Source organism: Thunnus albacares, chromosome 17 (genome assembly GCF_914725855.1).
Source record: "Thunnus albacares chromosome 17, fThuAlb1.1, whole genome shotgun sequence".
Lineage (NCBI taxonomy): Eukaryota > Metazoa > Chordata > Actinopteri > Scombriformes > Scombridae > Thunnus > Thunnus albacares.
This window is the reverse complement of record NC_058122.1, coordinates 28,607,807-28,632,584: the sequence shown is the minus strand read 5'-3', so window position 1 is coordinate 28,632,584 and position 24,778 is coordinate 28,607,807. Positions and strand designations below refer to the sequence as shown.

The following is a 24,778-nucleotide window of genomic DNA, read 5'->3' as shown; positions in this document are numbered from 1 at the left end:
TTATTATAATATATGACAAAGAAAAGGATTAAAATTATAACATTTGAGAAGCTAAATCCAGCAAATTTTAGCATATTTGCTTAAAAAAATGACTAAAACTATTATTCAAAATGAAACAAAAAAAATTATTGCTGAGTAATTTTCTTCTGATCATTGAGGCTCTACTAATAACTACTTAATAACTAATTTTTTTTTTGCTGATGTCTTCTTTCTCTCTGTCAGGGTGAGCGTTCATTTTTCCTGCAGCCAGGTGAGCATCTTGAACGCGGCATCCAGGACGTGTACGTGCTGTCGGAGGAGGAAGGTCTGGTGCTGAGAGCTGTGGAGGCGTTCAACGACACTGAGGAGGTGAGGAGAGAGAGAGAGAGAATCTAAACATTCAAGTTTTACTCCTTAAGATATCAGGTCTGTCTGATCTGGCAACACCTGTGGTTGCCGTGGTAACAGCAGGTGTGGTTTACTCCTGCAACAACAGAAGAGCAGCTGGTGTGTCTAACAGCTTGGGTTGTTTTAATAAAGACATCAGCAGTGTCAGGCAAGTTAGTTGGAAAATGCAGTCACTTATACATTAGTGCTTTTGAAAAGTAATCATGTTACTAATTACTCAACAGTAAAAGTAATTAGTGACATTACTCAGAACCGTCAGCTCCATCAAAGTTTCATCTTTTGTGTTTAACACGAGTAGAAAGAAAAAAGTGAAATTAAAAAGTCAATTCAAATAAAATAAAAATAATAAAATCAGAGCTCTCTTATGGTCCGCTGAGGTCAGAGATATAACAGGAAGGAGAGGCCTTAAAAGTAAGCGATACGATATAATATACTGGGAGCCAGTGTAAGGAGGCTAAAACCATGTTGGGTTAGCATTAGCAGGAAGCTAACACAGCTTTGATACAACTACAGGAGAGTGAACAGTATAACAGTGAGGCTGATTACAAACCGTAACACTGGATTATACACTGCATAATTTCCTGTCAATCCCTCGTGTTTAAATTGGCAATCTGAATGCAGTGAAGGAATGGTGGACCCTGCTGCTAACAATGAAAACTACTATATAAAGAGATAATTACTGGATGTAAAGACATTGAGTGGTTATTGTTAAAAATGCAGATTTTAAATAGTATCAAAAATTAGGTCTGATTCTATGAACCAGTAAATATTTGACATTTTTGATTGAAAAAATTATCTGTCAGTCGACTAATCATTGCAGCTCAAATGTATTTTGTTTCTGTTTTCTGACACTCTGATCTGCTGTCTCTCTGAGTCTGAAATGTTCCTCTTCCCTCTGTGAGGGAGTTGTTGGGAATGTAAAGGAATGAAGGGAGGTGCTGACATAACTTTGTACTGACTCAGACGTCCTGTACTTGCTCTCTGTGGATCTTGTGCAATCGGTTTATCTCAGAAAAGTGATTGCAAAAGCAAACTTCATATTTATACTCAGGTGTGTCGGGATCAATGACAACCTGCAACTTCCTACAGATCTTTGACGCTTGGTATGAAGTGAAAAGTCAAAGGTGTGTCTCTGCTCTCACTCTGGTTGAAAGTTTAAAGTCTTTTGCATGTCAGACCACACCCAGCAGCACTGATTGGTGTGTTCAGGTGTCCATGTAAACATACAGTAACTTTTGTGCAACCTAAAAAGTTTTTTTGTCCCGACCAACAGTCCACAACCCAAAGATATGCAGTTTACTGTCATAGAGTACTAAATAAACCAGAAAATATCTGCATTTAAGAAGCTGGAACCAGAGAATGTTGACATTTTTTCTTAAAAATGACACAAAACAATTAATTTTCTGTTGATCACCTAATCAATTAATTGACTAATATTTGCAGCTCTAGTATAGACAGCAGTTTGTGCATTAACTAGACAAAGTTTCATTTGTAAAATAGTATTTCAAGGTTGGACTTCAGTTTGAGATTCAGCCGGCAGCATTAAAGAGGTTTGGAGACGTCTTTGCTTTTATAAAACTTGAAGTTATTTTTCCTGTGAAAGGAAGTGGAGTTTAGTGAGAGTTCAGTGTTTAACCTACTTCTTATCAAGTCTTTATCAATATGCTAGTCAGATGTGTATCTGTCCTTCACTGCACCATCTTCCCTTCCTAACTGGCTGACCCATTCTACCGCGACTCTCTTCTTCTTCTCTCCCTTTTTTCCTCTGAACAACTCCTCACTCTCCCCGTCCTCCCCTGATGCCATGATCGTTCATTATCACACAACCCTTTATGTTCTCCTCATCCTCCTTTTACAATTTCCTTTTACATTTCCTGTGTTTATTTTGCTCTCAGTGCCTCTCTCCCATCCCCTCTTCCTCTCCTCCCCCACCACTCCAATGCATCACCTCATTAACCCTTCTCTCCATCCTCCTCCTCTCTCTCCCTCGTTCTCTATGCCAGCGTGAGGAAGAAGAGGAGGCAGAGGAGGAGGAGGAACTGCAGGAGAGGGCCAAGCGATCGCGGAGGAACGGCGTCCTCCGTCGCCCCGGAGACCGCTGGATGCTGCGGGGGCCCATCGAGTATGTCCCCCCTGCGACGGTGGAGGTGATGCTGAGACGTCAGGCCATCCCACTTGATGAGAACGAGGGAATCTACGTGCGGGACATCAAAACCGGAAAGGTACAAGAGATACGCCTCACCTTCCTTTTAAACAGTGTCATTAAAATCTCTTTAAAGGACCATACCACTGGTTTTAGACTGCAAACCACCACCAATAACAACAGCTCTGCTTATTCTAGTAACAAATATCAGTTTCTCAAGAATAATAGTAACTGAGATGAATCAACTTGACTGCAACCTTTGAATAACATAAAATTAAAAAAAAATAAAGTTTCAAAAACACTCACCAACCAACTGCTATCTCCTATGTTCTAGATCAGAGCTTGTATTAATGATGATGAATTACTTTGAAAAGAAATGTGTTTTGTTATCTTGAAAGTAAAATCAACATTTAAGTTGTAGTTATTAGCTACACAATTTTTACCATAAATCAAATTTTCTTTTTGTTGTCTGAAATTGATCACACACCAAACACAAGGTGTTGTGATTCAAAATAAATAAATGTTGTGTCACTTCCTGCCTCTCAGGTGCGTGCAGTGATCGGTCACACCTACATGCTGACTCAGGATGAGGAGCTGTGGCAGAAGGAGCTTCCTGCTAACGTCGAGGTGTTGCTGGCTTCTCCTCGAGACCCGCTGGCTGACCGCTCGGACCGTACCACAACCAGTGAGAACAGGCCGAGGGACAAGACCAAGGTGGTGTGCTATAGGGTCCCCCACAATGCTGCTGTCCAGGTGTATGACTACAGAGAGAAGAAAGCCAGGTAGGACTCGGGTTTCCTGTCCTGATGGAGGCAGGTGGAGGTAAAACAACGAGCTAATGTGGCGGTGTTGTGGTCTTGTCTTCAGGGTGGTGTTTGGACCAGAGATGGTGATGTTGGGGCCCGACGAGCAGTTCACTGTGCTGTCGCTGTCTGGGGACAAACCCAAGAGGGCCAACGTCATCAAGGCCGTCTGCCTCCTGCTGGGGCCCGACTTCTTCACTGACATCATCACCATTGAGACGGCCGATCACGCTCGACTGCAGCTGCAGCTCTCCTACAACTGGTAACCAAACACAAACTGAGGTCCACCAGCTGACGTGGTGAAAAATGTCCTTTTAATCTGTCTGATTCTCATCATCCTGTCATCTGAACCTCTTCTTCCTCTTCTCAGTCCAAGCTCACTCTGTAAAACTAGACACACGGCAGAGACTTTTCTTTGTCTGTTCTCCCTCAGATGCTTAAAAAAGTCAAATAACAGTTATATATATACATCACAGAAACTTGGAAATTATTGGAATAAATATGTTGAATTCAACATATATTAAACTGGATTAAAAATGTTTAGTTTACTTCAATAATAATTTCATACTAATAACAAGAGTATCAGTATTATTTGATTATCGGGTTCAAGGTCCTTTGAAATGTAATTCTTTGTTCTCTATGATCATACAGTACAGACTGAAAAGATGATATTAATAAAAACCGGAGAGGTTGGGGTGTTATCACTGCAGTGCAGAGACTTAAGATTAATTCATCAATAGTTTCTTATTGTTATATTATTTGAATAACAAGCAAGCAACGTAGTTGTTGCTGCAATAATTACTGTCTGTCTGACTTTTCTTTTTAGAGATGGAAACACATTGTTCATGCCAAAATGAAAAAAAATCAACTTTAGTTATCGAAGACAAGAATCTAAATACTCCTTTTTAAAAATGTTTTTCATTTAATTATGCTACAGTAAATGCATACAGTACATAAACATTAAGCACATACAGTAACAGTCAAAAGTTTGGACCCACTTTTTCATTGAAGTGAATGGAAAGAAGGTGTGTCCAAACTGGTACTGTATACTCATGTGTATTTATTTGACTTTATTTCTTTGTTTAATTTGTCTTAATTAGGTGTTTCAAATCTTCCACAGTCCCATAACTTGATATCAACAGAGATACTGAAAGTTATTTCACTTTTGCTGCAGAAATAGCTTTAATTTACAAAAACAACTGAAAAAAAGTGGTCTGTGTTAAAAGTTAATGACCTCTATGGTGCTAGAAGCGCTATGGAACAATCCTTTTACAAGTGAGTCCCTGTTTTAGATGAAAAAAGACTTGAACACACTGAATGATTTGCAGTCTTTAATATTAAACAGACCAACGTTATGGTATAGTCAACCAAGGACAGGTGTTCATTTGTCATTGGGCAGAAGGTGGAACAAGTATTCAACCCTATTTGATAATAGATATAGGGGCGGTGATTTCCAGAGCTAATATCCAGGTGCCACACCCAAAAATTAAAATCAAGGCAGAATAACAAGAATACACATATCTTTGACTTAGAATCAAACACAAAAGGCACATGACCTCAGCAAACATATAAATAAGAAGAAGCATGGCAAATTCGGCTCTTCATTGATGCTGAAGGGTTCAACTGCACTGAGGATACAAACCCAATATGCCTCTCTGCGACGCAGTGAATTCATCAGAAATTTAATGAGGCTGCAGAGCCAAGGGTAGCCTAAGTGCAATATCGTGCTACAGCATATTCCGTATTCTGAGTCCGTATAGCAGTGTTGTGTTCAGAAATACGGTTCTTCAGAGGTCTTTTTGTTTGTCAAATATACACAGAACCATAGAGACATTTCATCATCTAGACCACATGTGTGCTGCTGCAGTTTATGAAAGATTTTATGCTGTATTTTTTACAAAAATGTGTGTAAAATGTGTAAAATAAACACAGATGTAAACAATGCACAGTTTTGCAACGTTTCAACACGTTTTGGTGAGAAACACTGAATGTAGACATAAATCTGTTTGTTTACAAGAAAAACCCCACAGGACACCTTAAGTCACATCTGATGAGTAGAGTATTTGCCAAAAAGCAGAGAGCCTCACTGAGCTGACAGTCTGCTCTGTCAGCTCCTTTACATTTACAGTAGTTTGCGATATGTGAATGTTGAACATGATCCCTCTTTATCTCCTGTCAGGCACTTTGATGTGAAGTCTCCAGCAGACCCTGCTGTGGCAGCAGCTCTGTTTTCAGTTCCTGACTTTGTGGGAGACGCCTGTAAAGCCATCGCCTCCCGGGTCAGAGGAGCCGTCGCCTCTGTGCAGTTTGATGATTTCCACAAGGTTCATATTTCACTATTTGTTATTCATCAAGGACTCCATCTATCTTGTTTTAACCATTAGACTGAAGTGAAAAGTGACTGTATTTTTATGCTCATAATGTTTTTTTTGTCCGCAGAACTCCAACCGCATCATCTGCTCGGCTGTGTTTGGCTTCGATGAGAAGCTGGCGGTTCGTCCCAGCCTGCGCTTCAACCAGAACAACCTGATGATCAGCAGTGTGGACATCCAGTCTGTGGAGCCCGTCGATCAGAGGACACGAGACGCCCTGCAGAAGAGCGTCCAGCTGGCCATTGAGATCACCACCAACTCCCAAGAGGCCGCCGCACGGTCTGAAACACACAATTACATACACCTGGGCTTACTGTACTGTTAATGTCTGTGATTTCTGCAGGCAGCGAAGGGTCATCAGATAACCATCAATATAAAAACAGAAAGAATCAATTTTTTTTTTTACTCCCATAAAGAACCTGGCTGTCATAGTTCCCATTGATGGTATCTGCAAGCCCTCGAAGGCACAATTAAACATTTTGGGAAAACCTCTTGTTAGCCATCTTCTTTAGAGTTGATGAGAAAATTGATCTTAATGTCCTTTACAGAGATGGGTTCAGGACATGTTTAGCCCAGCCAACTGGCTAATGGGACCTAGCAGCCAACTTCTGAGATGCTGCGTGCAGTCACTGCGCCCAGCAGTTGTTAGTCCAACCTCCAATGCTAACTCTTGCCACAACCACAATGTCTCCTTTTTTGAATTTCTATTTTTACACTTTTTCAGTAAACAACATGTAACCCAGACACACTTTGAGTTACTGGAAGGTGGATAGCAGTCTCTCCCTGCTTGGCTAGTATTGTCAGCTTGTTTCTTTATGATTTTAAATTGTTTATCATGTAGTATCTTGTCTGTCTGCCGGGAACTATAAAATCTACCATAAACAGGCATGGCTTTTAAAGCATTTAAACATTTTTTGAGAATTTCAAGAGGCATGAGGTAAAATCGTATTAAACAGTTATCACACATGGAGGATACAGGAGTCAGAATCATTTTTATTAAACATGTTGTATAACAGATAGATGTTAATTAGTGAGTTTTACAGGTGTTGGTAAGTGCATTTCTGAAGTTAAATAATATGAATAAAGAATATTTCAACTGTTCAAATTCTGACTTTAATGACCCTATTCAAACACAGTTGTTCCTGAACAAATGGTTACTTGAGCAAGCAAACGTGTAGTGTGTTTCTAAAGATATTGTAATGAGGTTCTTCTTTGTGTTTGCAGGCACGAGGCGGAGCGTCTGGAGCAGGAGGCTCGGGGGAAGCTGGAGAGGCAGAGAATCACCGACCAGGCCGAGGCTGAGAGAGCCAGGAAGGAGCTGCTAGAACTGGAGGCCCTCAGGTGAACACAGGCTCACCAGGTTTACTGGTTTTACCGGAGAAGCACCAGTAGGATGTGTTACAGTAACTATAACATTTGAGAAGCTGCTATCAGGGAATTTTTGTCATTTTTGTGTTTAAGATTTGCTTGAACGATAAATCATCCAATCATTTCAGCTTTAGAGTACTACTATGAACAGTGGTGGAAAGTAACTAAGTACATTTACATTTACTCAGTACTGTACTTCAGTACAATTTTGAGGTACTTTTACTTTACTTGAGTATTTCCATGTGATGCTACTTTATACTTCCACTCCACTACATTTCAGAGGGAAATATTGTACTTTCTACTCCACTACATTTATTTGACAGCTTTAGTTACTTTTCAGATGAAGATTTGACACAATGGATAATATAACAAGCTTTTAAAATACAACACATTGTTAAAGATGAAACCAGTGGTTTCCAACCTTTTTGGCTTTTGACGTCTTACAAAAAGCAGTGTGTAGTCGGGGTCACATTTCACATGTCTATGAGTTGTTAACAGCTCCACCAAATAGTGATTTTTCCCTCTAAACTTCTCACATGCTTTCATTTCAATAAATGTTCAAATGATCCAATATTTCAGCAAAAATCAAAGATTAGAGAAAAAGTCCAAAAACTGAAAACAGATTTGTGTATCAGAACTTTGTTTTTTCTTCTTTCCTCTCCCATTAATCATCTCACCACCCCTCAGATTTATCTGCTGACCCTTTGGAGGGGCCCGACCCCTAGGTTGGGAACCACTGGACTAAACTAGCTAACTGTATATAAAGTAGTGTAAACTAGCTCCACTTCCAGCAGCTACAACAGTAACATGCTGCTCTAACACTGATGCTTCACTATTAATAATCTAATGATGTCATATATAATAATATATCAGTCAGAGGGACCAAACCACTACTTTTACTGCAATACTTTAACTACATCAAGCTCATAATACTTATGTACTTTTACTGCAATACTTTAACTACATCAAGCTCATAATACTTATGTACTTTTACTGCAATACTTTAACTACATCAAGCTAATAATACTTATGTACTTTTAATGTAGTAGGAGTTGTCATGCAGGACTTTTACTTGTAATGGAGTTTTTTTACATTGCTGTATTAGTATTTTTACTAAAGTAAAGGATCTGAATACTTCTTCCACCACTGACCATGTAAAGTGGCGTCATAGGAGGTTAATCAGCCATGTTAAATCTGCCTGTGTGTTTTAGTGCTGCAGTGGAGAGCACAGGAGCTGCGAAGGCTGAGGCTCAGTCACGGGCAGAGGCGGCTCGAATTCAGGGCGAAGCGGCGGTCAACGAGGCCAAACTGAAAGCTGAGGCTCAGAGGATCGAGGCGGTACGTCCTGACTTCCTGTTTCTGTTCATCAGTTACCTCTGTGGAAATGAGCCAAAACAGTTTAAATAACAGTATCCATGTGTCAAGTATTTCTATAGACCACAGATACTGAGGTTGGGTTACACAGTCAAGAATTAAATTATGGTCTATTTCCTAATTTTTAGTTGTAAATCATGCTTTGTAATCCTGTGATTAAAAAAACTCAAGTTTGTGAATGTGTAGAAGAGATCCGACAGATTTATTTTTTGCACTGAGTGACTGGGTTCCCTCATTATGAACAAAGTTAAGACTATGTACTGAAGTTCTTTGAGAAATGTGTAATGTAGTACAAAGTCCAGAGGTTGTGATATGAAGCACAACAAGCTAGTGAATCTGTAAACAGAACAGTGTTCCTGCACATGCTCAGTCTCCCTACATAGAACTACTCTCCGGAGACTGAAAACATGATGCTGTCTTTGGAGCCGTTTCTAAATAAACTAACATGACCAAACTCTTCATGATGAAGGATCATGTCACCCAGTGCAGCGATGTGGCTCACTGACGTGTTTTTAATAGTTTTTGGCCAACAACGGAGGTCTACGGTAAATGTGTGAAGCACAGAGAGGATCTTCGAGTGCTGACATATGACCTCACTGTTGACGTTTTTCATGCAACTACATTTCTTTTCTACATATGAACAAACTTTTTTCACAGGTAAAGTGTATTATTTTACCACACTCACTATTTCTGAACTAATTTCACAAAAACTAATATTGTAAACAAATATGTGTGTGTGTGTGTGTGTGTGTGTGTGTGTGTGTGTGTGTGTGTGTGTGTGTGCAGGAGGCAGAGCTTCAGCGGCTGTCGAAGGCTCGTGAGCAGGAACTGGGCTACAAGAAGGAGATGGACCGTCTGGAGGTGGAGAAGCAGGAGCGTCTGGCTCAGATCGAGAGTCAACGCTTCAGTCAGCTGGTGGAGAGTTTGGGCAGCGACACACTGAAGGAGATGGCCAGAGCTGGGCCTGAGCTGCAGGTACTGTACTGTTGCTAAGGAGAAAAAAACACAAAAATAACTAACAGACAGGATTCGGATTTAAGTTCTTGGTCTCTGCTCTTACCTGGTGGTGAAGTTTTAGTTTCACACATATTCATTTAAACTTAAATTACAAAATCTGAGGCAGGACAGTAGTGTTCACGAATATATATACAATTTTTTAAATTTTGCTTGATCCCGTCACTAGTGACTGTTACATCCATCTATTTGATGTATTTTTCAGTAGTTTTTAAAATGACAAAGTTGTGAAAAGTTCCCTGAAATGGAGCTAAAAACTAATTAGTAACCATTTTGATAATAAGAGTAATAGTTTAACTCATTTATCAAGCAAAAATACAAAAAATTTCTGGTTTCAGCTTCTCAAATATAAAAATACTCCATTTCTCCATACATATCTTTGATTATTGCAAATGTAGTGGAGTGGAAATACTCAAGTAAAGTACAAATACCTCAAAATTGTTTATGTAATCACTCTTCAGTCTAATTGATGTCTCTCCTCCTCCAGGTTAAAATGCTGCAGGCTCTGGGGCTGAAGTCCACCCTCATCACAGATGGATCATCACCCATCAACCTGTTCACAACAGCCAACGGCCTGCTGGGGGCACTGCCGGGCCAGGGCCAGGGCCAGGGCCAGGGCCAGGGCCAGGGCCAGGGCCAGGGCCAATGAGAAAGGGGAGTAAGAGTAGGAAGAGGAACAGAAGGGAAAAAATGTCCAAAAGTAAACCTCAACAGATGATCAGTTCAAGATCACTTATCACCACTTTTTTGGATCAAATCTTTAAAATTACTGTTTTCATGCTGAGAATGGCATAAACCCAAGAATTTACTTCTCTACTTCAAAAAACAAACAGCTGAAGACACAAAATTAAAGCTGCTTTTTACAATTCACAATTTTTTTTAAGGAAAAGTACTAAAGTTCTGATTCCAGTTTCTCAAATGTGAATATTTTCTGATTTCTTTGGTCTTCTATGATAGTAAAGTGAATATTTTTGAGTTGTGGACAAAACAAGACATTTGAGGACGTTATCTTGGGCTTTGGGAAATCAACGATTTTGGGTTATCAACTTTTTTCAACATTTCATACTAACTACTATAACTGTACTAATCGATTAATCAATGATGAAAATAATCGTTAGTTGCAGCCCTGCATTAAATGTACATCATCGTCATTATTGGGCAATTTCCTCCAACACCACAACAGTCATTTCTCCTGTATGACGGATATAAAACTTGATTAATCACAGTATTGACACTAACTTACAATTATGGTCAATATGAGAAAGAAGGGTTGATAAGATTTTGAGTTTCTGAAATAATTTCAAAGTCTAAAGTTGTATAAAAATCTATGAAGAAACTCTAAGAGAGAGAAGTGTAAGTGTGTGAATGTGTAGAACACATTTGCATTGTAGTTAAATATAAAAATTATGAGTAATATTTGTGTGCAAAGTCTGTCTTTTTGTGAATATGTGTAGTAGCAGCAGAAAACTGTGTTCAACTCTCAAAGTGCTCAAAGTTCCCAGGTTTTGTGTGACACTGAAGAAACAGTTGCATGTTTTAAAATGATCATTTCACAAACTCAACATCTTAATGACCCTTATTCAAAGAGCTCTTAAGTCTTTTACCTCCTTCCTGTCTTCATTACTGTGATGACCTACACGTGGAAGCTCTGTGATACTTTACAGATTTAAACTCTGACTCTTGATCCACTGACAAACTCAATCAACTAAACTGACAAAAAGCACCTTAATCTCTTCAGTTTTCAGTTTAATCATCTGTAGATCTTGTTTTCACTGACGTCCAGATGTTTGCGAGTTTAACCTGCACTTTATCTCTTTAGAGGAAATGAGATTCTGAGATTTACTTTTGGACAGACGACCAGCAATGAAGATGTGTTTTATCTCTTTTTGTGAAAAACTGAAACAATCTGTGCTGCAAATGATGAAAATGTGCCTACAAACAAGTCGACAGTTTGTTTAGTCTTGTAACCTGACAGCCAAAGAATTCTGTTTCTGCTTTTTGCACGATGTCCACTAGAAATAGAAACAAACTGTTCTGCTGATGTTTACATATGCAATATTTCTGTTTCTGTGCAGTTGGAATAAAATAAAAAAAGGAGAGTGTGACTGCCTGTCTGCCTCCAAAGTGCTATCATACAGTTTCTACATACAGAAAACTGTAAAGTGTGAAAGTGTGAAGTTCATTAAAGTGCCGCTGACCACGTCTTTGTCTTTGAACATCCTGACTGTCTCTGAACCCTGATTGTGCTCACTTTTTGTACCATAAATACATTTACTTATTTATCTTATTCAAGGTTTGCTGGATATATGTATTTTTGATGGCTGACACTATTTGTGTTAAAGGGGCTATACTGTATCTCCCACACAGTTCTTTCTATATTGATGTAAACCTACTCAAAGCTGAGACTTGGCACTTTAATGCAGTTTCCATTATTTTATTTACAACAAAGCCTGAAGAATCTCTTGATGCTAACGTCAAGACACAAGAGTGGAGGAATGTGTTTGTACAGTGTCAGAAAGTTGCTGAAAAGAAAAAGGAATTTGGACTATCTTGTTTGTTAAGTTGTTCTGCATGTGGAAAATAAGTTGCAAGTTTAAAAACTGTTGTCTGGTGGAACAACACTACTAATGAACTGGAAAATTGTGGTATAATATATAGATTTTAGTTACTTTGAAGTTGGCAGTGAATTAGCAGAGGTGAAAATTCAAAGCTAGAAAACTCAAAGGCAAAATTTAAGTCATTACATTAAATGATCCAACTCAAAAATGTATTAAAATTTGTAGAAATTTAAGGCTTTTTTCAACTTTTTTCTTTTTATTGAAGTGACCTTGAGCAAGACACTTTAACCTTTTACATTGTTTTTAAAGCTTCTGCTTGAGTAGATATACAGTATACAGTACAACTCTGCTCCCAGATGTACTACTTGTTTTGTGTGTTACTTTAAACTGGTACCAGAACAACAAATCTGACTAACCAGAGAGTTGGCAGGATCAGGAGGAGATGCTGACAAAGGTGATGTAACTCCACTCCTGAACAACATACAGATTCCAGATCAGAAACAATAGATAATTCCCCAGAAGTTACAGGAATACTGCTTTTATAGACACAGGGAATAACTTTAAATTTAAAAGTAAGAAAAGGTTAAGATGACATAGATTCATGGACAGAAATCTCTATAGCTGCATTCCATATGTTGTTCAGCATGCCTTTGTTGACTTCCCCTCAGCACTTGCCCTCCGGGGAATCCACGCTGCTATGATAAGAGTCGTTCCACTTCTCTGAAAAATCCAGCTATCTTCATGAGATCGACCCTTCAAGGGATGAGGGAGCGAGTCATCAATGATGGTCACTCAGCACTCTAGATCACCCACTGTGCATTGCAGTTTCTCGTCATTTTTGCTATGACACCAACGAGCTGCTGATTTACAGTATTTAAAACAGATGTTTGCTGTCCTTATACTGTTATTTGTTGGAAAGAATTTCCCCAATATATTTGTTGTAACATGTAAATATAGTATTATATTATAAATCTTTTTATCATCTTAGCAAAATTTCACATTCACAAAAGTACATTTTATAGATATATATAGAAAACCTTTATTTTAAAGTTGTATAGATGAAATGCAACTATACCTACAAAATATTCAGCACTATACAAACCCCAAAGCTTTGAAAACTTAATATACGTAAATTGTATAATTGTCTGAACTGCAGAACCTTTTTTTCTTTTTCTTGTTCTTCTGTCATTATATAATGTTTTTACCCCTTAACCCTTGGCATATATGTCTATTGATGTTTATTATTATTCAGTTTTAGAATAAATAAATAAATAAAATTAAATAAAAAGCAGATGTTTGTGATTGGAACAAACAGAAAGAATGTCTGAGCAAAGAATCTACAAGTGTAAGTGACAATATCCAGATAATCAGAGTAATCATGTTGAAATTCAATTTTTGTCCTGCCATGGAATTTGCTTTATGAAATTACTTCACTAGAATGGTACAATTTCCCATTATTTGCATTTAGAACTATCCATGTTACTCTTTGGTATTTAAGGGTTAGAAGAAGAGATGGAGCTCCTCATTAGGTTGAGACTACTGACTACAAGGGCATGTCATTCCTTTTACATCCCCTGTTCCTCCCTCACCCACTTTCTCTCTGCTCTCTGTGGCCTCCATGCAATGGATCCTGTTACAACATACCAGGGGCTGAGGGGAAGTGAACGAGGGGAAGTGGAACTACTAATGAAACGCAGCCCTGGTGTTGTGTCAAAGTCTGTTTCCCCATCAACATGTGTTTCCCCTTACCTTGAACTGCATCCAGCCTTATCCCTAACCTTAACCAGTTGTCCTCTGAGGTGCTTAACCTGACCCCAAGCTTACCTTAACCCCATCCAGCTATCTCTGCTACACCTAACCATGACCTAAGTCCAACCGCACACCAACTGCAGAGGTGGTGCTACTCAAAACACAATTTCAGTAAAACCATTTTAGCCACCTAAAAAAATCAATATCAGTTTAAGTGCACACTATATAATATTTTCACTGCTTTACCCTGCCATCAGACAACCCTTCCCTTTGGCACTACATTTTATCAACCGTAGAACTTGTGTATTCCTATGCATGGAAAATACAATGAAATACAATGAATTTAATACAATGAGGAAGTCTTTGTGTTTGTACATAACAGTGAACAAACACTCTTTTTAGAAAGCTCTTAAATTAAATTCACTGCTCGCACTTAAAGCTATAACTGATTCTTGAAAGCTCGGTGCTCAGAGTGACTTGAAATGATGACTAGCAAAACGTTTCTGTTTGGAGCAGCTAACACACACACACACACACACACACACACACACACACAGCCAGAGTAATGTTTCCATCACTACAGAGGACTTAACATTGACTTACATTCATTTCTTGGAGACTAACCTTACTCTAAGTCTAAACTAAGGCTTCACCCTTAATTTAATGATTTACATTACGGGGACTTGCTTTTTGTCCCCAAAAAGGAGATGAGTCCCCACAACCTGAGGAATACCCGATACATACACGCGCACACACACATGCACACACGTGCACACACACAACTTCCAGTAAAGAAGAAGGGGGGAGGAGTAAACATGGAGGAAGTAAAGGAAAAATATTCAGTCTGTTCTTCAGACTCCATTTTAAAGTTGACAGAGCAGAAGCAGGAAATCAGCAAATCTGAGGCAGGGTGAGTGTTAATATGAATTAATATTAGGACTGCAAATAATAATTACTGTCATTATCAATCAATCTGCCAATTATTTTTCGGATTAATGATTAATTGTTTAGTTGATTAAACTGTGTCAGAAAAATATGAAATTTGAAACAAAGTTTCCTTTTGTCTTTTCCCGGTTTCTGTGTCCTCACAGCGATGTAATGTAGCACACTAGTGCGCTCAAAATAGAGAGAAGTCACAGTTAAGAACGACACAGATGTTCATCTGAAGTCTGTTGGATTTAAACCAGAGTCAAAGTTTATCTTTGTGATGGCTAGAAAACACACATGGTTGTATTTAAAGGGATAGCTTGGATTTTTTGAGGCGGGATTGTATGAGGTACTTATCCACAGTCAGTGTATTACCTGCAGTAGATTTGGATTGGCACACTCTCAGTTTGGAGAACAGAAGCTAACCAGTGCTGTGGATGGGGCCAGCAGCAAAATGTATATAACCACCTAAAAATAGGCCCACCTAAAAAAATCAATATTAGTTTAAGTGTATGCTATATTTAGAATATTTTCACTGCTTTACCTTGCTGTCAGACAGCCCTTTCCTTGGGCCCTTTTTTTCTCAACCGTAGAACTTCTGTATTACTATACATGCAGTGTTGCCAACTAATTTTCAGGGGAAGTTTCAACATGCAGGTTGATTTGTTACTAAGAGTTGCTAAATATCATTGTGATGTAATTGTGTGATGACGTAAAATTGCATCATGGTGTAAAATACACAATGACATTACTGAAATTGACTGGTCATCTCGTTGAAAAATGTGATTTGAAATTTGTTAGCTTAGATGTGTTTGTTTTTTATCACATTTTTATTTGTAAAAGTAATAAACACAACACATTTTTTATGATCATGTAGGAGTTGCTGGGACAGAAAAGACCTTACTTCTCTTGACAGCACAAATGAATGTTGTTTTCAATTCAATTATATTTATATAGTGCCAATCATAACAAAAGTTATCTCAGGGTACTTTTCACATAGAGCAGGTGGTGACCATACTCTTTAATTTACAAAGACCCAACAACTCCCCCATGAGCAAGCACTTGGTGACAGCAGCAAGGAAAAACTCCCCTTTAATGGGAAGAAACCTCAAGCAGAACTGGGCTCTGGGTTGGCAGCCATCTGCCTTGACCGGCTGGGTTGAGAGAAAAAGGAGGGAAGGGAAGAGGGGAGAGAGAGACACAGAGAAGCATAATAACAACAATAATAACAATAGCAATGATAATAATAATAGAGATATGACTAGTAATAATAATTGCAATAATATCGTTGTCGTTTATTGTCGACCTCACATCTGCACTGACAAAACAGATGCATCTAAATCGTGTCACAGTAACATGCATCATCTCTGTGACCAACTCTTAAAGATCCCCTCCAGACATGTATTAAGACATACTACTACTACTCTATTCCTTCTCCCTCATTACAAATTCAAGAGTGTATAAATATGCAAATATATTTTATTTCAAAAGTTTTACTACTTCACAGAAGATGTTCTTCACTTTTAAGTCAATTTTCAGTGTATGTCCACCTAAGGCTTCAAGTCTCCACATCACATTTGTGTAAGGGGAATATTGGACCAGGATTGGCTTATGATATCACAAATCATGTTTGTGGGCCCACCACTTAAAATTGGATTTTCAATGAGCTCAGAGAAACTTTCCACTTTCAGAAGATGAATGTAAAAACAATGCTGCTGTGCAACTCCGCACATACATAATTCTGCACAGTGAAACTCAAACATTCAACTGTGGGCACAAGAAGAAAAACTGATTTTTGAGTGGAGGGTGACTTTGAAGGGCACTAGCCCCTATAATACAACATCACAGTCTGTAGTGAATATAACAATATAACAGTCTGTGGTGAATTATGTCTAGGTAGTGTCCATCACAATCTGATATTTTTATTTTTAAACACAACACACTGAGTTATTGAACAATTACATATTAGTCTCTATTCCTGTATGCGTCATTTCAAATGAAACAAAGCTAGGCAAACAGACTGTTGTGACCATAGACTGTAAAAAAATATGGACGTAGTCACCATGACGTCACCCATTGGTTTGTGAACTGCTGTTCTGAAGCCTCAAGATTAGCAATTTGACCATTTCCATCTTGGATTTGACCATCGCCATGTGTGATTTTTGGAGCCAGAAGTGACCATATATGGGCAAAAGTGTGGAGCTGACCATAGTACTAGCTGCTAGCTTGATCAGCACGGTGCATTTATAACTTATGGATAACAGTGATAATGCTAATGCTGGTGCTACTTTCTGCTAATGAAAAACAGGCCTAAAACCATTAAAACAAATCTGACAACAACATCTGACTCATTAGGGGGTCTTTTATCACAACCAAACGCTGAACATGGCGAACATTTTTAGGTGACCAAAATATTACAATTAACTTTCATGAACTGAAAACACACCGTAAAATAGCTGCAGCTACATCTATACTCTGTGAATCTGGGGTTACGCCATGGTTACATTACTTAATCAACGCTGTCGCTGTGGTAGTGACTTGTCAATCACCACGTAGCCATGCCCTGAAGCATATACTGCTTTATCATCTATTTTATCTATTTTATCTATCTATTTTAGATCATGTTGTATTGAAGAAGACTTGAAACTAGCGATTGAGATCATAAACTCATTAGTAAAGGATTTACTGAGGTAATAAATCAAGAGAGAAGTAGGGTCATTTTCTCATAGGCTTCTATGCAATTGGACTTCTTTTTGCAGCCAGTGGAGTCGCTCCCTGCTGGCCATTAGAAAGAATGCAGGTTTAAGGCACTTCTGCATTGGCACTTTTCAGACTGGGAGCTACCCCCTTGGTTGTGACTGAGTGTGTGACAGAAAAACTGTCACTTCTCATTACTTTAATGCACTTGAGTGTGTGACAGAGAAAATCATTTTTGTGTAATTTAGAGGGAAAATGCGTGCAATTAAGCATTTGAGTCACTTTTCAAAAGTTGCTAAAAGGTTCCAAATAAATATTAAAAGTAGCTAAATATGTTGCTAGGTTCTTTTTGAAAAAAAAAATTGCCAGTGTAGTCTGAAAAGTTGCTAAATCTAGCAACAAAATTGTTGAGTTGGCATCGCTGTACACATGCTGCACACTGTACACCATAGATCAACTGTTTGGGTCAGAAAGTGCTATTGCAGCATAATACAGTGTACAGCATGCATAGGAATATGGAAGTTCAACAGCTGAGAAAATGTAGTGCCAAAGGAAAGGGCTGTCTGACGGCAAGGTAAAGCAGTGAAAATATTCTAAATATAGTGCACACTGATATTGATTATTTTAGGTGGGCCTTTTTTGTAGATGGCTAAAATGCATTATCCTGCTGGTCCCATCCAGAGCAGTACATTGCTTAGCTTCCATGGTGGTGTTACACTGTATTTTGTGACCCATCAGATTCTGTCCTGCAGTGTTGGTTAAGTTGGTTAGGTTTAGGCATAGGAGTGTGATGGTTAGGGTAAGAATATCAGAGCAGGTCATAGAATCTGATGTGTCTCTAAATACGGTGTAACACTGGTACTCCTGCCTACGTCTCCAAACCGGGGACGTGCCAACCCAAATTTACTGCAGGTAATACAGACAGAGTGCAACGCGTCATACTCTGAAAACCATGCCCATTGGAGGGGAAAACAATTGGTGCCTTAATATGCAACCAAGGGCTAAAACACTAACATACTGCCTGAAGCTAGCTAAAAACATTAGATTTCAGTATGTCAAAGCATTATTTTAGCACCCTATGTCTACCAGAGAGTTACAGGTAGTTGATAGAATATGCTGAAACCCGTTACATTAAGATGGAATACCTGAATGCAAGGGCTGACATCACATCTACTGTAGAGGTAGCACAACTGTATAGCAAACTCCACCACATATGACACATCTCTCAACTTATATGGTGACTACAGTTCATAAACTCATTTCCCATTCAGGCTCTTTTTACAGTTAGTATTTCAGCTGAATGCACATTAGTTATTCTGTGATTTAAACATCTATTACAAACACTGCATACCTTTCAATTAAACAGCTATTCTGTTTTTACTTTCATGTATGTTCTCTGTGACAGTGAATCCATGAGTTGCATGGACTCACTGTCCATGCAATTCATGGGATGGGCGAGACTAAATTGCACTTTGTCTCTATATAACTTTGTCTCTATACAACCCCGCTTCAAAAAATGCGAACTATTCCTTTAATGTCATGTAAACTAATAAAAACTAATAAGAAGCTAATAAGTTGAGGCATAGGACTAGGTGTATTATACTGTGTATGCATGTGTGTCTCCAGTGTTACTGGTTTACCTCTCAGAGTCCAGAAGATAAATGTTTTGGAGGAAGACGAGGACAGAGTCTAATTTCTGTCTGTGAAGAGTGATTGGTCTAAAGGTGATCCTCCAGACTTCAGTAATGAAGCTGGACCCCCAGACACAAAGTAAGAGACTGTTTCTATTGTAAACTGACCTGAAGATGATTCAGTGTTGACAGTAGTCATTGAAAAAACAAACACTGCTGACTGACAGCCCACACTCTACTACAACCATCTCCATCAGTTATTAGTGAGAGTCTGAAGATCTTTTGCAGCAAGTTTAGTCATCTAAATATTAAATGGCACCTGATGTGTTTAGCAAAGCTGTGCAGCTCATAAAAATGTCTGTAAATGATACAGTCAAAATACATGCATGCATCAGACTTTACAAACAAATAGTGAGTTTACAGGAGATAAATGTTCATATTCATTCAAACTTTACACATTTAGAGGTTCAAATCTCTGCTCTCACATGTTTTCAGCTGTAGATACAAAAAGAAGCACAGACCCCATATTCATAATGTGTATGTTTTTTTTTGTTGTTGACACAAACACCCTAAACTGTTTCTTATTTGCAGAACAGAAAATGCTCCAAAAGGTGTTGAGTTCTGAAAATGCTTCATATAATCATCAAAATCACAGACTGAACCTGTTGAGTTCAAAGAGAAATAATTTACTATCGGCATCATTAGTCAGGACTAGAACGTGATTTATTATAACTAGAGACAGGCAAGAACGATGAAACACGATGAAGAAGCCTGATATTATAGGAGGATAGTCACTGTGTGTCACTTGTTTAATTCACTTTTTATTGGGGAACTGCTGGCTTACAGATCATCAGTTTAATTTTTAATTAATGACAAAATCACATATCACACTACTATTAAAATCCTGTGGTTTGTCTTTTTTGTTTTCACAGAACAAAAAAACACACAAGTACATTTTGAGACAAGACCCTCATTTTTAGGCACTCTCGACTGACAGCTTTCACACCAGTGTTAACAAACCAATCAAAACATGTAAAGACACCAGAGTTCACTGAACAACAACAAACAGGTGAGTTGTAAAAGCAGAGGACTATCCAGACCTTGTGTCGAGATTGTTTTGTTGACTGTTGTTTAAGATTGAACGTGTGTTCTCAATTTAAGCAATGTTCTCTCATTTAAGCAGAAAAATGTAAATTTTAACAAGTACGTGTGTAACATGTTTAACATGTGTAACATGTTTCCATGACAACTGAGAAAACTCGATCCAATAAAAAACTCCAGAACAGCTACTGAGTAGACTGTTGGTGAGACATTTTTATTGAAGATATCCTTGAGTTTCTCTGACACATAAACGACTGCGGCCAAACTGGTCTTTTTGTCAAATGAGTCAGATCCAGTAGACACACAGAATGAGTTTCTACTGGCAGACAGACAGAAACACAGCTGTTCTCTCATAAATGTTCTCTGATTTTACCAGAGAGCCAAGATGACGGAGATGGACCTCCTCAACATTCTGGATGATTTAAGAGACAACGAATTTGAGAACTTCAAATGGTCCCTGAAGTATGAAAAGGTGGGCAACATCCCACCCATTAAAGAGAGCCAGCTGTCGAAGGCAGAGAGGCGAGATGTGGTGGATCTGATGGTGCATAAATATGAATTTGATGGAGCTGTGGAGGTAATCAAGAGCATTTCAAAGAAGATCAGCAGAAATGATCTCGTGAAGAAGTTGCCAAACATCGGCTCAGGAACAGAAGGTCAGTCACAGGAAGAGACAAACATAACATGACCTCCAGACAGCAGATCTGTACGGACAAACAGCCTGTCTTTATATATTTTTTATAATTTTAGATTGGGATTACGATTAAGATTTCTTAATTGTTATTTCTCCTGACTCAAATACATTGAAACAAATTTTATCCTCTACATTTGATCCATCCTATACGCTAGGAGCAGTGGGCAGCCGCAGTATAACTCCAGTTCTTTTGGCCAGTGCCAGTGGTCAGGGCACTGACCACTGGCTGTGAGGCAACAGCACTAACCACTGAGCCACCATGCTGCCCAGACAGTAGCCTTTGAACAGTTACAAATTATTTTAGTTCTTCAGGCTCTGTGCTTCAGTACATTCAATTTAAAATACAACAATTGATATTAATTATAAGTTAATTAATTTGAGTAGGTTTACATCAACATAGAAAGAGCAGTGTGGGAGATATAGACCTTTTAACACATAAGTACAGGGGTTCAAAAGTAATAGGATAGATACACATTAAGTCAGACAAAATGATCATACAACGACGCAGGTATAGCTACGCAAACCGATGCCCACTGTAAATCCAGTGATATCTCCTTCGCTGATCACTAGCAGCTCTGAGACAAACAGTACTTCCTGGCGGCTGGTTTCACATTGTGCGAGTAATATGGGGGGGTCATCATTGGATTATTGAAAGATTGCGGGTGGAACTGTTGAAAACATGAATGAAGTCTTGTCAGGTGGGCAGTGATGTCATTCTGATAGGTGGTCGCTACAAAGTAACTGTTATTGGTTACTGTAATCGGGGTTGTGGATAGGAGAAACTTTGATTTTCACTATGAATGAGAGGTGCAGTACAAATTAAGTGTATTATTTTATTATTTTTATTTTTGGCCCAGGTAGATTTCTCCTGGAGAATGTAAATTTCTCTGCCATGTATACACATAACATTTACTAAACAAAAGACTGTAGATAGGGAAAATGGAGCATCTGAATGAAGGGGGCACACAGAGCGTTTTATCCTTGTATTTAAAGTCTAACTAAAATTTAAATAAACACAAAATACCCTCTAGAAGTCTAAATAAGTTGGTTTCCACCACTTAACATTTTACTGTTTGTAAAATTCAGACACATTCATGTTGTGAGGAAAAGTTCTGACTCAGACACACAGAGCATAACAGAATAAAAAGTCAGGACTAATACACATCTTCTATAACTAATACTGATAAAATGAAAAAGGCATGCTTTGAGAATGAGGTCAGTGTAGAGGAGAAATATGATAACTGATTTGTTGCTTGTACACACAGATTTACAATAACCAGGTTACTACTGTGCTTGTTAACACATTCTCAGTTACCCACGTAACCTGGTTTCTCTGAGTAACCTGGTTATGGAAGTGCACGTAAACATAATGATAGATGTTCAAATCTACATTTGTCTCTTTCAGCAGATGATGATCTGCAGGAGGTCTCATATATATATAAGATCAGCCTGAGGAGGAATTATCAACATGTGACTGAAGGAACTGATGAATCAGGAAGTAGACCCCTCCTCAACAAAATCTACACTGAGCTCTACATCACAGAGGGAAAGAGTGAAGAGGTTAATTCCCAACATGAGGTGAGACAGCTTGAGACAGCTTCCAAGACCATCCATGACACTCCAATCAAGTGCCACGACATCTTTAAAGCCTTACCTGACCAACAGAAATACATCAGAGTTGTTCTGACGAATGGTGTTGCTGGTGTTGGAAAAACCTTCTCAGTGCAAAAGTTCACTCTGGACTGGGCAGAGGGCTCGGAAAACCAAGATGTCAGTCTGGTGATTCTGCTTTCATTCAGGGAGCTGAACTTGATCAAAGATGAGCAGTACAGTCTCCTCATGCTGATCCATGATTTCCATCCAACATTACAGAAGATCACAGCAGAGAAGCTTGCTGTCTGTAAAGTTTTGTTCATCTTTGACGGCCTGGATGAAAGCACACTTTCACTGGATTTCAAGAAAAGGAAGGTCGTGTCTGATGTCACACAGATGTCATCAGTCAACGTGCTGTTGACAAACCTCATCAAGGGGAATCTGCTTCCCTTGGCTCTCGTCTGGATAACTTCCCGACCTGCAGCAGCCAATCAGATCCCTCTGACATGTGTTGACAGGGTAACAGAAGTACGAGGCTTCACTGATGACCAGAAGAAGGAGTACTTCAGGAGGAAATTCAGTGATGAAGAGCTGTCCAGCAGAATCATCTCACACATCAAGATATCCAGGAGCCTCCACATCATGTGTCACATCCCAGTCTTCTGCTGGATCACTGCTACAGTTCTGGAGCGCATGTTGACCACAGCCCAGGGAGGAGAGCTGCCCAAGACCCTGACTGACATGTATTTACACTTCCTGCTGGTTCAGACAAAGAGGAAGAAGCAAAAGTATGATGAGGATAATGAAGCGAATCCACAGGAGCTGACAGAGGCTGACAGGGAAGTTCTTCTGAAGCTGGGGAGGCTGGCGTTTGAACATCTGGAGAAAGGAAACATCATGTTCTACCAAAAAGACCTGGAGCAGTGTGGTCTTGATGTCACAGAGGTCTCAGTGTTGTCAGGATTTTGTACACAGATCTTCAAAAGAGAGAGTGTAATCTTCCAGAAAACAGTCTACTGCTTTGTTCATCTGAGCGTTCAGGAGTTTCTGGCTGCAGTCTACATGTACCACTGTTACACCAATGACAACAAAGAGGTACTAGAAGACTTCCTGGGAATAAACCACAGTTACTCCTCTCTGGATGACTTCCTGATGGGAACCATGGAGAAATCTCTCAAAAGTAAAAATGGCCACCTGGACCTGTTTGTCCGCTTCCTTCATGGTCTCTCTCTGGAGTCCAACCAGAGTTTCTTAGGAGACCTGCTGGGTCTGATAGAGAACAGTCCACAAATCATCCAGAGAGTCATCAACAACCTGAAGAAGATGGACATGTACAAAATCTCTCCTGACAGAAGCATCAACATCTTCCACTGTCTGATGGAGATGAAGGACCGCTCACTACATCAGGAGATCCAAGAGTTCCTGAAGTCAGAAAACAGATCAGAGAAGGAGCTCTCTGAGATCCACTGCTCAGCTCTGGCCTACATGCTGCAGATGTCAGAGGAGGTTCTGGATGAGTTGGACCTGGAGAAGTACAACACATCACAGGAGGGACGACGGAGACTGATCCCAGCTGTGAGGAACTGCAGAAAGGCTCAGTAAGTCCAGATGTGATTAGCACTATAAATCAGGGTGGATTAGTTGTTTCTTTCTTCAAATATAAATAATATAAAATACGTATTATTGTTAAAATAGTGCTCTCCTACTTTGTAGTGGAAATAATGTCAATTATATTTATTCACAGATGTTCTTGAGCTGTTTCAAGTGTTGTGAATGCAAATATCGTTGACTTTTCAGTTGGCTGTGTTTATCGTTGTTAAGTTAATGAACACAATTATTTTTCTAGTAATTATTGTATTTTACAGTTTTTTCCTCTGTTTATCTTCCTTTGAAGATAGCAGCATCTATCTCATTATGCCAATCCTGATTGGCTGGGGATCATGATGTCCATGTCAGGTGGTTCCACTGACCTTTAAATAGCTTAGGTGGAGAAGGCTTTGTGTTTGTCAGTCAAGTCCTCCAGGAATGACACAATCACACCAACAGGACATTGAAAAGAGATGTAAAGGGACCTGGTGGAGGATGCTCTAGTGCTCTGAATGGTGTCAAGTACCATCTGAGGCAGCCCCACTGTGCTTAAATTATACCACTCATGGGCCAGGCCTATAGGGCAAGGTGTTCCAGGTGTGGATGAAATATTTGCCCCCTCGCCACCTGGGACAGCACCTACCTTTGTAGCGGGAGTTGCCATAGCTGTTCGCACAGTAGTTGAACTGTGGCTCTTATGGAGTGCCCTTTAATTCCAAACCCTCCCCAAACTGTGCAGTACTTGTCCAGTCACTAGACACCCACCACCCAGTCCTAGTA

General features: G+C 39.2%; 2 protein-coding genes across 4 annotated transcripts in view; both read left to right on the top strand.

Annotated features, from left to right (window-relative positions):
* Positions 1 to 11,681, top strand: part of LOC122966176 (major vault protein) — a 23,307-nt gene extending 11,626 nt beyond the window's left edge. The window contains exons 8-17 of the mRNA XM_044330178.1: positions 223 to 348; positions 2,391 to 2,609; positions 3,077 to 3,312; positions 3,398 to 3,595; positions 5,513 to 5,657; positions 5,773 to 5,984; positions 6,930 to 7,046; positions 8,285 to 8,411; positions 9,234 to 9,422; positions 9,949 to 11,681. Coding sequence (XP_044186113.1) covers positions 223 to 348; positions 2,391 to 2,609; positions 3,077 to 3,312; positions 3,398 to 3,595; positions 5,513 to 5,657; positions 5,773 to 5,984; positions 6,930 to 7,046; positions 8,285 to 8,411; positions 9,234 to 9,422; positions 9,949 to 10,110 — 1,731 coding nt within the window. The 3' untranslated portion in view covers positions 10,111 to 11,681. The remainder of the gene's footprint in view (positions 1 to 222; positions 349 to 2,390; positions 2,610 to 3,076; positions 3,313 to 3,397; positions 3,596 to 5,512; positions 5,658 to 5,772; positions 5,985 to 6,929; positions 7,047 to 8,284; positions 8,412 to 9,233; positions 9,423 to 9,948) is intronic.
* Positions 3,023 to 24,778, top strand: part of LOC122966177 (NACHT, LRR and PYD domains-containing protein 12-like) — a 27,059-nt gene continuing 5,303 nt past the window's right edge. Inside the window, exons 1-5 of one of the 3 annotated variants that reach the window (XM_044330182.1) lie at positions 14,595 to 14,678; positions 19,019 to 19,162; positions 19,956 to 20,092; positions 20,501 to 20,780; positions 22,227 to 24,009. In XM_044330182.1, coding sequence (XP_044186117.1) covers positions 20,510 to 20,780; positions 22,227 to 24,009 — 2,054 coding nt within the window. In that variant the 5' untranslated portion in view covers positions 14,595 to 14,678; positions 19,019 to 19,162; positions 19,956 to 20,092; positions 20,501 to 20,509. Of the gene's footprint in view, positions 3,028 to 14,594; positions 14,679 to 19,018; positions 19,163 to 19,955; positions 20,093 to 20,500; positions 20,781 to 22,223; positions 24,010 to 24,778 lie in introns of those variants that run through there. The other 2 variants (XM_044330179.1, XM_044330181.1) reach the window with 2 other exon arrangements.